This window comes from Ranitomeya variabilis, chromosome 3 (genome assembly GCF_051348905.1).
Source record: "Ranitomeya variabilis isolate aRanVar5 chromosome 3, aRanVar5.hap1, whole genome shotgun sequence".
Lineage (NCBI taxonomy): Eukaryota > Metazoa > Chordata > Amphibia > Anura > Dendrobatidae > Ranitomeya > Ranitomeya variabilis.
In genome coordinates, this window is record NC_135234.1 from 87,332,453 (window position 1) to 87,346,593 (window position 14,141).

At 45.0% G+C, this 14,141-nt stretch overlaps 1 protein-coding gene across 1 annotated transcript in view; it reads right to left on the minus strand.

Annotated features, from left to right (window-relative positions):
* Positions 1–445: 445 nt before the first annotated feature.
* NEK8 (NIMA related kinase 8) overlaps positions 446–14,141 on the minus strand; it is a 98,186-nt gene continuing 84,490 nt past the window's right edge. The window contains exons 12-15 of the mRNA XM_077294343.1: positions 10,277–10,440; positions 9,870–10,028; positions 7,222–7,380; positions 446–1,727 (exon numbers count right to left, since the gene is read on the minus strand). Of these exons, the coding sequence (XP_077150458.1) occupies positions 1,702–1,727; positions 7,222–7,380; positions 9,870–10,028; positions 10,277–10,440 (508 nt within the window). The 3' untranslated portion in view covers positions 446–1,701. The remainder of the gene's footprint in view (positions 1,728–7,221; positions 7,381–9,869; positions 10,029–10,276; positions 10,441–14,141) is intronic.

Sequence of the window (14,141 nt, forward strand, 5' to 3'; positions counted from 1 at the left end):
ATGTGCAGTTAGTCTCTGCGGCTGTCCCCATCTCCCTCCGCCTCTTTCCTCCAGCGTTATAGGACTCGTCTGAGCGTCAGCTTGTGATCACTCTGACGCTGCAGTGCAGACGAGTCGTATGAGAGCACAGCGCAGATGCCGGGTACGTGAATACAAAGAGAAGAGGCGGCGCCCGGCGCACTGAGGGGACAATTGACGGCTGGGAGGCGGTTGAGTCTGGGGGAAAAACGTGCCCCCCGGGCAGAATACAGGTATGGCGCGCAATTTGTAAAACTTAATATTTCAGTGTTATTATGGAGCACAAGCATAAGAGCCACCTTCACAGAATGCAGCCTTAGTGCTGCAGAAGGTGGCTCTTTTACTTAAAAAAGCCGGGGGTTGGCGACAGGTTCCCTTTAAGGCTTTAGAATTATTAACCTTTTTAGATTTACTGAGAGTGCTGTAGTTATTCAATAATAAAATTAATCATCAGAAATGCAAATTGCCTAAAAATTGCGCACTGTGTAATGTGTATGGCGCCCCCCCCCCCCCCTTATTTAGGTACCACAAAAGAGCGGTTATCAAGCCCTTCACCCTCTGCTCCATGTGTCCTTGTTTACATAACAAAGGTAACAAGTGAAATGCAGAAAAATGGAAACATCTGCCTCTTCTGTGCTGCTGTGGCCAACGTGAAACTGATATTTTTCTTTCTTTTTCCCATCTGGTTTTGACTTCATTCCATCATTGATCTTCCCTGATATTTTGTCCCAACTCTGATCACCTTCCTTATGATGTATATTCTGAACTGAATTACTGTTTTATTGCCATATCCCTGGCCGGCTTCTTCAGCAAGGCATGGCCACCAGTGACTTCTGCAATGTGCATTACATATAGGAATGTGCATATTGCACAATGCAGAGATCTCAGCTGCAATGTACAGAGCTTCCCACTCATTTTATGCCACTTCAGTGCCCCTCCGCGTCATGGCCTGACACCGGCTCCCTCTAAATTGTAAGTTGCATATACAGTTGTGCTCAAAAGTTTACATACCCCGGCAGAATTTTTGCTTTCTTGGCCTTTTTTCAGAAAATATGAATGATAACACCAAAACTTTCTCCACTCATGGTTAGTGGTTGGGTGATGCTATCTATTGCCAAACTACTGTGCTTTCTTTTTTTAAATCATAATGACAACCCAAAACATCCAAATGACACTGATCAAAAGTTCACATACCCTGGTGATTTTGGCCTGATAACATGCACAGAAGCTGACACCAATGGGTTTGAATGGCTACTAAAGGGAACATCCTCACCTGTGACCGGTTTACTTGTAACCAGTGAGTGCATAAAAGCTGAGTGAGTTTCTGGGATCCAGGCAGACTCTTGCATATATACAGAGCGTAGGGTCTTTCATAAAATCATATCCACTTTGCATTAACTGTTAATGATAGGAGTTTCTGTACAAAAAATGCATGAAAAAACGCACTGTTTAGTTTACGTGAGAACACGGCTTTATAGTCGGTTGAACCTCTTTTCAAAGTGCACAAAGCAACCAGGCTCATAACCGCTGGTTACTATATGGCAGTCTTGAGAATTTTCAGTATCTTGGCTTGCCTTTTTGTTGCAGCCATAGATTTTGGTTGGATCGTTGTGTAACAAATAATTGGGATATACAGAATTTGACTCGTGGACAAATGATCTGATCTCTCTTGACGTTCTTCTCTCACACAGAAACATCTTCAATGCCGGCTGTAAGAATAATGGAAACAAGCTGTTACTTGATGAGGACACGAGGAGGAGATATTTCCCACTGTGGCGTTAAGTCATGGGACACTGATATCACTAACAAGTAGACTGAGAGGTTCATGATTCCCTGTATCGACCGCTTGTCTCTGGGAGAGATAAACCACCGCTGATTCTAAACAAGACGGATTATTTAATGTGTCACCCCCAAAACAAAGCAAAAAATGAAATAATAGGAATAGAGTTCTTCACTGGATGTATTACTACATGAATGCATAAAATTATGTATTCACTTCAGAATTTATCCTTAAAAAAATTGTTACACTTAAAATATGTCCTCAAAATTAGCGCCTACGATTTGAGATGCAGAAATGACTGCTAAGGCCCGTCTTATAAGGGAACAGCCGCTAAATAAGTCCGCCTGTCCAGGCTTCTATAATACGTTTGGGTCACTAGTATTAGTGTGACCATTTTTCTACTCAGCTTGAGAAAAGTTTATGTACAATAAATTCAATAATCCCCCTCCCTTAAAATAAAAAAAGAAGAAAATCAATATGCAGTAGTCAATATGCAAGCATTTTTTCTTTGTACTGAATATTTTCCTTAAAAATATGCTAAATATTACCGACAAAAGATGTCACTCCTTAAATATGACTGTCACACTGACTGTCAGTGGTGGTGCTGTAATTTTTAGAGTCTAATACGATCCCATTCACTTTCATTACGCGGTGATCTTTGGCTGAGTGACTTGGGCCCTTTCACACATTGTTTCTGTCCACTTTCACTGGTCCCGTTGGGGCTTGCGTCCAAACCCCAGGTAAAACAGGATTCGGACGTATGCGCTGACGGTGCCATAGAAATAATGGTGCTGACAGGGTCAACGTGTGCTGTGTTGTGCATCATTTTCGAGTGTATACGCCTACTGGAGGCGGACACATAGACATAGTAGACTGCATCTGGGTGTCTACCTCCAGTAGGTGTATACACCCAAAAATGATGCACGGCTGAGCGCTCATTGGCTCTATCGGCACCATTGTAACCTACGGCCCTGTCGGTGCATACATCTGAACCCCGGATTGCGGGAGGGAGACACAACCAACAAAGTGTACAAAAACACCGTGGGAAAGGGTCCTTATCTCATGGCCAAAGTTGTCATGTAGCCTCAGCCTTACACTGTCATAATGAATGCTTCTCTCCCACCACCACAGCAGCCCCTGTGGGCTTGTATGCACCTGGGTATAGTTACATAGGTTGCAAGAAGACCTAGGTCCATCACGTTCTCCACCAGTTACACATTATTTATCACTGGATTATTTATATACTACAATGCCATTTGTTGTAAAGAAATCATCCAGCCCTTTTATTAATGCTGTTGGGTCTTCCATTACTACATCTTGTAGCAGTTGGGCATTCCACAGCATAGCTGCTCTATCTCTAAAGAATCCTTTTCTATTTAGCTGCTGGAATCAGCTTTCCTGCACGCGTAAGAAATGTTCCCTGTCCTTTGCAGGGTCCTTGGAAGGAATAAGTCATGTACCAGTCGTTTGTATTGATCACGTACGAGATCTCTTCTGAGGCATCTTTTTTCTAAGGCTAGGTTCACATTGCGTCAGGGCAATTGCGTCAGGGCAATCCGTTTAGCGCTAGCGGATTGCGCTAACGCAATGTTGATTTAGGGGCCGCGTTAGGGGTCGCGTTAACGTCCCCACTCTCGCAGATCCCCGATCTGCGAGAGCGGGGAACGGACCTCGGGCGCGCCGCAGACGCTGCAAGCAGCGTCCGAGGCGCGCTACAAAGGAACGGCACATCGCTAGCGCGAGCCGAAAAGAGGCACGCACTTGCGATGCGCTAGAGGGAAATTTCACATTGCTGTCAATGGGCACGCTAACGGACCCGTTGCACGGCGTTAATTGCAACGCTGTCCGTTAGCGTGCACACATTAACGCAATGTGAACCTAGCCTAAGCTAAACAAGCCTCTTCCAAACTCTCATTATTACATGGATGGAAGGCCTCTTCTATCTAGCTGCTCAGCTTTGGACTGACTCTGACCTCCAAACAAACTTTTTAAAATATGGATCCCATATTCTAGATGTGGCCTTACAAGTGATTTATAGACTGGCAATAACACATTGGCGTCACAGGATTTTATCTTTTAGTACACTAAAAGATAAAGATTTTAGTACTGAGGGGCGATCTAATAACCATGTATAAGTATACAAGGAGACAATACAAATACCGTATTTTTCGGACTATAAGACGCACCGGACCATAAGACGCACCCCAAATTTGGGGTGAAAATTGCAGAAAAAAAGATTTTTTATAAGATGGGGGTCCGTCTTATTGTCCGAATTTACAGAATCTTACCTGAGGGCTGGCAGTGGCAGAGCAGGGTCACAGGAGGCATGGTGTCAGCAGAGGTGGGGTGATGCGGTACGGCGTGCACCTGAGCAGGGTCCCGTCCTGCTTAGGTGGGCGACGCCATGGCCTGATGTCCATGGGAGGGTGGCAGCAGTGGTTACCGGCAGAGGTACTGGGATGAGGAGGTGCTGGGATGAGGAGGCGCTGGGATGAGGAGGCGCTGGGATGAGGAGGCCCTGGGATGAGGAGGTCCTGGGATGAGGAGACGCTGTTATGAGGAGGCGCTGGGATGAGGAGGTATGGTGTAAGAGGGGTCCCTTTCCCCGGTGAGGTGATGCAGCAGCCCGGTAAGCAACAGAGCCGGGTGAATCCTGTTATTACCGGTGGTGGCGGCCATCTTCCGGGGGCCGCGCGTGCGCAGATGAAGCGCTCTGCTTCCCGGGGCTTCAGGAAAATGGCCGCGGGAGGCCGCGCGTGCGCAGATGGAGATCGCGGCGGCCATTTTCCTGAAGCTAAGAACTTCAGGAAAATGGCCGCCGCGATCCCCATCTGCGCACGCGCGGCATCCCGCGGCCATTTTCCTGAAGCCCCGGGAAGCAGAGGCTCCATCTGCGCACGCGCGGCCTCCGGAAGATGGCCGCCACCACCGGTAACAACAGGATTCACCCGGCTCTGCTGCATTACCGGGCTGCTGCATCACCTCACCGGGGAAAGGGACCCCGCTCACTGCGCCTCATCTCCGCACGTCTGCCGCCGCACCTCTGCCGCAACGGGTAAGCCTGCATTTCGACTATTAGACGCACCCCCCATTTTCCCCCCTTTTTTGGGGGGGAAAAAGTGCGTCTTATAGTCCGAAAAATACGGTACCTCTCTGAGGATCTGTTTATACCAAGGAAGCTGACGGTCACAAGGAGACATTCTCTGCGTCTGGAGGAGAGAAGGTTTTTCCACCAACATAGGAGAGGATTCTTTACTGTTAGGGCAGTGAGAATCTGGAATTCCTTGCCTGAGGAGGTGGTGATGCCGAACTCAGTCGAGGGGTTCAAGAGAGGCCTGGATGTCTTCCTGGAGCGTAACAGTATTGTATCTTACAGTTATTAGGTTCTTTAGAAGGACATACTGTAGATCTGGGGATTTATTCCGATGGAATATAGGCTGAACTGGATGGACAAATGTCTTTTTTCGGCCTTGCTAACTATGTTACTATGTTACTACACCCTAAAATCTTGCTTGCTTTGTAGCTGCTGATGGACCCTGAATTCTGCTGCTCATCTGCTTCTCCTACTCCTTAATATATTTCTATTTAATGTATATGCAGCAATAGGATTACTAGCACAGAGGTGCATTACTCTACATTGATCAACATTAAACCTCATCTTACATGTGATTGTACATGCAGACATCTTTTCCAGATCGTTTCGTAATATTGTACTGTCATGCTCAGCTTTTATTATCTTACATAGTTGGGTGTCATCAGCGAAGACTGACACTTTACTCTCAATCCCATCCACAAATTCATTATTAACAAGATTAAAAAGACTTGGGCCTAATACAGATCCTTGTGGTTCCCACTGCTCCCAGTACAGATCCTTGTGCTCCCCACTGTTCCCAGTACAGATCCTTGCGCTCTCCACTACTTCCTGTAGAGATCCTTGTGCTTCCCACTGCTCCCAGTACAGATCCTTGTGCTTTCCACTACTCCCAATACAGATCCTTGTGCTTCCCACTGCTCCCAGTACAGATCTTGGTGTTTTCCATGGCTCCCAGTACAGATCCTTGTGGTGTCCATTGCTCCAAGTACAGATCCTTGTAGACCCCACTGCTCCCAGCACAGATCACTGAGGTCCCCACTGTTCCCAGTACAGATCCTTGTAGTCCCCACTGCTCCCAGTACAGATCCTTGTGGTCCCCACTGCTCCCAGTACAGATCCTTGTGGTCTCCACTGCTCCCAGTACAAATCCTTGTGCTTCCCACTGCTCCCAATACAGATCCTTGTGGTCCCCACTGCTCCCAGTACAGATCCTTGTGCTTCCCACTGCTCCCAATACAGATCCTTGTGGTCCCCACTGCTCCCAGTACAGATCCTTGTGGTGTCCATTGCTCCAAGTACAGATCCTTTTAGACCCCACTGCTCCCAGCACAGATCACTGAGGTCCCCACTGTTCCCAGTACAGATCCTTGTAGTCCCCACTGCTCCCAGTACAGATCCTTGTGGTCCCCACTGCTCCCAGTACAGATCCTTGTGGTCTCCACTGCTCCCAGTACAAATCCTTGTGCTTCCCACTGCTCCCAATACAGATCCTTGTGGTCCCCACTGCTCCCAGTACAGATCCTTGTGCTTCCCACTGCTCCCAATACAGATCCTTGTGGTCCCCACTGCTCCCAGTACAGGTCCTTGTGGTCCCCATTGCTGAATTTATCCTATTTAGAGAATATCCCATTAACAAGAAAAAACTCCTTTAAATAGGAATTATTAACATGATTGAGACCAGAAGGTCTATGAGCCTTATACCTCGATTGGTGACTGTAGATATTGTATGATCTGCCTTGGTTGTCTGTACTGAAGGCCGACAAACTAAAAAAAGAACTCAATTAGCTGCTCACAAATATAATTAACCACAGAAACGTGTCAATAGAATAGGATGAAAAACAGACGGTCTGGAGGGGGCAGCGATGGGAACATTTAGTCTTGGACATATGTGCTAAATTGGCACGGCTGTGAGAATCAATGCACCTTTCAAGACTCAAACAGGGACTATAAATCACAGCCTGAGAGGACCTTGTGTAAGGAACGAGCACTGATGTCTCACACAATCTAAAATACCCCGAGGTATACGCTCCTACCAGAGGCTCCAGAGTGCTCGAATAGTTGAAATGTCAGTGGAAAAGCCCTCCATTCTTCACATAGTTTTTGACATCCTTGCTTGGACTTTTGCCAGCACTTCTATTCACAGCCGGCTTCTTACTCAGAGAATGGCACCAGATTATGATTACCGGATTTGAGGCGGAATCCATATATAATGGTTTTCATGGCTCCTTGCAATCAGCGTCACTGACAGGAAGCCTGGCACAGCAGAACGTCCCTGCTGGACCGAGCTCGTGCATACTGATACCAGCTTAGGCACTTGTGGCATACTTACGTTTTACAGCTAAGAGCGTGTTACCATGGCAACAGGCCACGGATGTCACAGTGTAGGGGTGACTCTCTTCAAGTTGGACCATTTTGGGGACCCCAATTCCCTCATCCCTGCGTCCTAATCGTCCTCTGGCTCCTTTCCCCCAGGTGAAGACTTGGCCATCTGCAAAGAAAACATCTGCTTGTGTTATTCAGGGATTATGGTACGGCTTAGTTTCCTTCTTTCCCGGACGTCTCGCAGCTGAAAACAACAAGCTCTCCTATATATACACATATATAGTATACATGTATGCAATATACTTCTTTGTAGAGGGCATTATTTCTGTACATATTCATTATACACCCAGTGCTTGTCCTTAAAGGGGGATTCCGGTATCACCTATCCACAGGTCAGGTAATAACTTGGGAATTCCGACTGCTGGGACCCTCATCGGGACAGGGCACGTTTATCCCCACTAGGATGGAGCGGTAGAGCCCATGTGCTCCTCTAGTCACGCTCTATGAGACTGGAGAACCCATTGTACTCCACGTGGGGCACAAGCTATAACGGGAATAAAAGTGCCCCGTACTGACGAATGGTGGAGGTCCCAATGGTCAGACACCCATAGATAGGGTCAGGGCCTTGTCTACCATTGTGTAGCATCCCTGGTTCTTCTTACACCAGTCGGTATATGTCTGGGAAATATGGAGATCATTGGTCCCACCACTTGGTCCTGCACCGAGCTCAAGAAAGATGCAGGTCCTATTAATGGTATTACACTCTTGATATTTCTTGTGTTTCCCTTTTCCAGCTTGGTTAAACATAATTATAAAACAGTCTATACAGTAATTTCATTAGACTATCCTCTATAGAGTCAGGGAGAAAACTTTTCTGCTTATGAGGACAATTTAGTAACAATCCTAGGTGTCAGCTTCTCTCCCATTTAGATAGGATATGCCATCACTCTATGATCGGTGGGGATCTGCCCTCTGAACTAATGCGACATATCCTTCTAATTTGTTCCTGAGCCCCTGGCTTTGATGGAAAGTACAGTTATCCCTCACTAACTTGCATAGGGCTGTAATGCCATTCCATGTGTGTAACAGAAAAGAGGACAGTGCTACACCAGCACGGCTTCTCTTCTTTCTCAAAATAAAAGTGGGTACCAGAGGTCAGAGCCCAATGATCATTAAATGAGGTCAGATTCTATTGATATGTCTTTGTTTCATGAGAAAAAAAATTGCAGTAAATAGGTGAAAACTCTTTAGAATGATGTTTACAACTCCCTATAAAAAAAGTGATCAGAATATATTCCAGACTCCACCATGATTTACTGATGGGAGGATGGTCCACAAGCAGGTCGTATGTTATTCTGGTGAGTAATGCGAGTGTGTTGGTACACAGCGGTGAACGTCATCGGCTACTACATGAAATGCGAATGCGTCTGAAGTGGAAAGGCAAACAACATGTATTTGGGGTAGCGTTTCTCCTGCCCACACTTCATTATTTTTAGGAGATTTTTCTTCTGCAAATACTGAATGTGTGCACATACCCTAACAGCAAGTTAGTCCTCATCAGGACACGTTTGAGTCACGGTCCTCGGCTTTGAACAATACCTACTTGTTACTTTCTACTGACAATAAGCAGATGACAAAATGTTATTGGGACCTCAAACAATTAAATGTAATTTGTAGGAAAACATGATAGTAAGTGTTCAATTTCCCCGCAGTGCCCCCATAGGGTAAAATAAGCATTACACAATGTCCATTTACATTTATAGGATCAAACAAAAAAAAGCTCTTCCACGTTTACCCTGAAGCCAAGCCACGTCCACTATTGGGCTGCTGCTCTTACTTCTGCTCATGTGAAGTTCACCTGAGGAAAGTGAGCCCTGCTGATTGTTATGCTACGTGAGCCCCGTAGCCAATGTCATTCGAGCCATGCTCTGTAAAGGGAGTATATGGTGTTTCTTTAAACAAAAGTGACTACTTTAGGCCCCTTTCACACATCATTTGTTTGCCGTCATTCACAATCCGATGGCTCGATGGATCCGTCGCAGATTGTGAAAAACTGATGTGACGGATTTGTTTTTTCGACGAATCCGACTAGCGGATCTGGCTAGTTGGCTCCTATATATATCGGAGCATGCTCAGTTAAAAAAGCGGAATCCGTCGCCGGATTCCGTCATTTGACGGGTCCGGCACCCATTGGATTACATTTCAGCAAATGATGGACGGCGACGTACACAAAAAACTTTACTTTGTCCGTTGTCTCCTGACAAACAATTTTCGGCGGATTCGGCGAACGATAGATGAAACGTGAGGCCATCCGTCGCTAATACAAGTCTATGAGAAAAAAACGGATCCGGCGACATCAGTCGCCGGATTCGTTTTATTCAAAATTCGACGGATTGCGGCTGATAGCAAAAAACTGATGTGTGAAAGGGGCCTTAGTGTACCAGTTAGTGAACATGACCTGCAAACCCAAAAACAGGAACTCCGGGAGGAGATCTTTAAATAACAAGCTAAACCACGTAATGTACTCTGCTAGGTGATGGAAAATAACCAAGTATAGGAGAAAAGCTGTGGGGATAACGGTGTCATGGACATGTAGGTCTATGCAGGAAAATTCCTAGAGTAAGTTTAATTGAGTTAATAAACTAATAAGTTCACCTGTACATACAGCTACAGTGAAGGCATCGCCGCATGCCACCATTGTGACCTTTATTTCCTGTGGCGCACTCACAAGATAGGGCACTCTGCTATACCGGTAGGAGCTAGTGCCCAGCTGTCCATGCTGATTGCTACCAAAGGTGTAACACAGACCCAAGGCTGAAAGACAGAAAAAGAAGAGCAGCTGAATAAGAGGTATTTTCACAAATTCCCGTCACATCTCACATGTCTCTTTGTGTTTGCTTATACAATAGTAAGTCAACACTAATGATAGCTTTGGAAAAACTTTCCTTGCATTGACCAAAGAAAAAGTGTTGGTCATTTGAGTGAGTATACACACTAAATCCCCCTGTAAACATGCGTCGCTCTCACTTTCCTACACACTCAGTAATATAAATGTTACTTACCAGTTACTACCGCAGAGTGGGAAGTGCCCACATCAGCATACACGATGGCTTCTTGTTTCAGAGGTGCTGACTGTACAGCAGTGAAGGTGTAGGCCTCGTCCACTTGACCCTCTGGAGGGGGTTCATCGCTAGATACGATTTGATCTAAGCCCAGCTTGTTAAACCTGGCAAAACCAAGCAATCCATGTCAACGGTTTGTAGAAAGCCATCAATCACAGCGTCCAACTTGTCATTTGTCTCTAGGCACTTCATCCTGCTTGTTTGATAGCAGATCTCCTCCAAACCTGACTGTCTGTGATTATCAATTTGTGACACTTCCAGGAGATCTGAAGGGTCGTCAACATACAGTATATAGAGTGACAAATGCTGAGTCGGTTCCAAATTAGACGTCAAAGGGGGTCAATGAGGTGCCATGCTTAGTTAGATTCATTTAGGGGGTTAAATCTGGGAAATAGGTAGTTTAAATAGGAAAATTAGAAAATAAAGGCTTGTCAAAGAGAAAAATCAAAATCCATATTCATCTCCGAGGAGGAAACATATCACTCTCACACTGAACACCTCGGATTAATTATAACTGGGGAAGTGAAAGAGAGCGGACATTTAAACCTCCATCGATGTAGGTAAGCCCTGCAGTGACTAAATAATTACATAATAGATCTGATCTGAGAGTCAAGGCCCCGTCTCACTTAGCGACGCTAAAGCGATCCCGACAACGATACGACCTGTCAGGGATCGTTGCTGCGTCGCTATGTGGTCGCTGGTGAGATGTCAAAGAGTGAGATCTTCCCAACGATCGCTGCTGCGATCTCACTGTTTGGCATCTCACCAGCGACCTGTAGCGACCTGTACAACGATGTCACATGGGAGCTATTATGACGATTCAGTGTCTGAGTCGTCAACGAGGTCGTTGGTAAGGTGTCAAACACAGCGATGTGTGCTACTCAGCGGGACCTCAACGATCAAAAAACCGTCCAGGCCATTCCGACACGACCAGCGATCTCACAGCAGGGGCCTGGTCGCTGCTACGTGTCACACATAGCGAGATCGCTACTGAGGTCGCTGTTGCGTCACAAAACTTGTGACTCAGCAGCGATCTCGCTAGCGATCTCGCTTAGTGAGACGGGGGCTTTAGACACTAAACCTTCCTCTATTCAAAGGGCTTGTATGAGACAGTTTGAAGCCAGTGGTCAGTGATGAATATTTGGGGTTTGCATCAATTCAGATATTTATGGGAGATATATTTTCGGCTTCATAGCAAAGGGACGAACATAACACATTCATAAACATCACTGTAAGGTCATTCTAACTCCTTCAACTTAATATTGGTCAGATGGATGATGCTATTCATGCCATGTTTCATCTGTATAGGAAGGTAAAATTGCGATAGGAAACATGACAACAATATTTACTACCTGGGACCTCCAGGGGCAAAGATATCCTGAAAGTTAGGGATCTTATAAAATTCTAACAGACCTAGCACATCCCACAACCAGTCGCCATATTAGCTCACCAAGGGGGGTATGTGGGCGTAACTTTGATCTAATAGAAAGCAGAATTTGGATTTTTGTATTTTGTCAGTCCTGGAAGGTACAAGTGTCTGTGGGTTCCGTCCCTTTTCCTAAGGAGTACCTCCCTCCACTAAGCTCTGAGTCATTTCTGTGATAAAAATATAGTTATTATAGATTGTATACATCGTATTGCTTTGTCCCCATTTTGTAATATCTTTGTATATTTTTCATAAACAACGCCTACCTTTCCGGATTCAATATATATAATATCTAATAGCTCTGTTCCTCTTGCTCTGTAAGCAACACCTCTAAAGCCATACCCTACCTGTAACTGGTGCCCAATCAGCCTGTAAAAATGATTGGTCGTGGTAGCTAGTGTGGAGTTGTCAGTGACTGTACTGGGGTATATATATATATATATATATATATATATATATACATACAGTCATGGCCAAAAGTATTCACGCCCCTGCAATTTTGTCAGATAATACTCAGTTTCTTCCTGAAAATTATTGCAAACACAAATTCTTTGTTATTATTATCTTCACTTAATTTGTCTTAAATGAAAAAACGCAAAAAGAATTGTTCTAAAGCCAAATTGGATATAATTCCACACCAAACATAAAAAAGGGGGTGGACAAAAGTATTGGCACTGTTCGAAAAATCATGTGATGCTTCTCTAATTTGTGTAATTAACAGCACCTGTAACTAACCTGTGGCATCTAACAGGTGTTGGCAATAACTAAATCACACTTGCAGCCAGTTGACATGGATTAAAGTTGACTCAACCTCTGTCCTGTGTCCTTGTGTGTACCACATTGAGCATGGAGAAAAGAAAGCAGACCAAATATAATAATAATAATTTTTATTTATATAGCGCCAACATATTCCGCAGCGCTTTACAACTTATAGAGGGGACTTGTACAGACAATAGACATTACAGCATAACAGAAATCACAGTTCAAAATAGATACCAGGAGGAATGAGGGCCCTGCTCGCAAGCTTACAAACTATGAGGAAAAGGGGAGACACGAGAGACCAAAGAACTGTCTGAGGACTTGAGAAACCAAATTGTGAGGAATCATGAGCAATCTCAAGGCTACAAGTCCATCTCCAAAGACCTGAATCTTCCTGTGTCTACCGTGCGCAGTGTCATCAAGAAGTTTAAAGTCCATTGCACTGTGGCTAACCTCCCTAGATGTGGACGGAAAATAAAAATTGACAAGAGATTTCAACGCAAGATTGTGCGGATGTTGGATAAAGAACCTTGACTAACATCCAAACAAGTTCAAGCTGCCCTGCAGGCCGAGGGTACAACAGTGTCAACCCTTACTATCCGTCGGTGTCTGAATGAAAAGAGACTGTATGGTAGGAGACCCAGGAAGACCCCACTTCTTACCCCGAGACATAAAAAAGCCAGGCTGGAGTTTGTAAAAACTTACCTGAAAAAGCCTAAAACGTTTTGGAAGAATGTTCTCTGGTCAGATGAGACAAAAGAGCTTTTTGGGCAAAGGCATCAACATAGAGTTTACAGGAGAAAAAAGAGGCATTCAAAGAAAAGAACACTGTCCCTACAGTCAAACATGGCGGAGGTTCCCTGATGTTTTGGGGTTGCTTTGCTGCCTCTGGCACTGGACTGCTTGACCGTGTGCATGGCATTATGAAGTCTGAAGACTACCAACAAATTTTGCAGCATAATGTAGGGCCCAGTGTGAGAAAGCTGGGTATCACTCAGAGGTCATGGGTCTTCCAGCTGGACAATGACCCAAAACACACTTCAAAAAGCACTAGAAAATGGTTTGAGAGAAAGCACTGGAGACTTCTAAGGTAGCCAGCAATGAGTCCAGACCTGAATCCCATAGAACACCTGTGGAGGGATCTAAAAATGGCATTTTGGAGAAGACACCCTTCAAATATCAGGGACCTGGAGCAGTTTGCCAAAGAAGAATGGTGTAAAATTCCAGCAGAGCATTGTAAGAAACTCATTGATGGTTACCGGAAGCGGTTGGTCGCAGTTATTTTGGCTAAAAGTTGTGCAAACAAGTATTAGGCTGAGGGTGCCAATACCTTTGTCTGGCCCATTTTTGGAGTTTTGTGTGAAATGATCAATGTTTTGCTTTTTTCTTCATTCTCTTTCGTGTTTTTTCATTTAAGACAAATTAAATGAAGATAATAATACCAAAGAATTTGTGTTTGCCATCATTTTCAGGAAGAAACTGAGTATTATCTGACAGAATTGCAGGGGTGTGAATACTTTTGGCCATGACTGTATACACTAGCTGTTTCCAGCCAGCTAACGCTCGGCACACTCATTGCTATCTAATTAACGCTGCTGGTGATTAAACTAAGGTAAATAA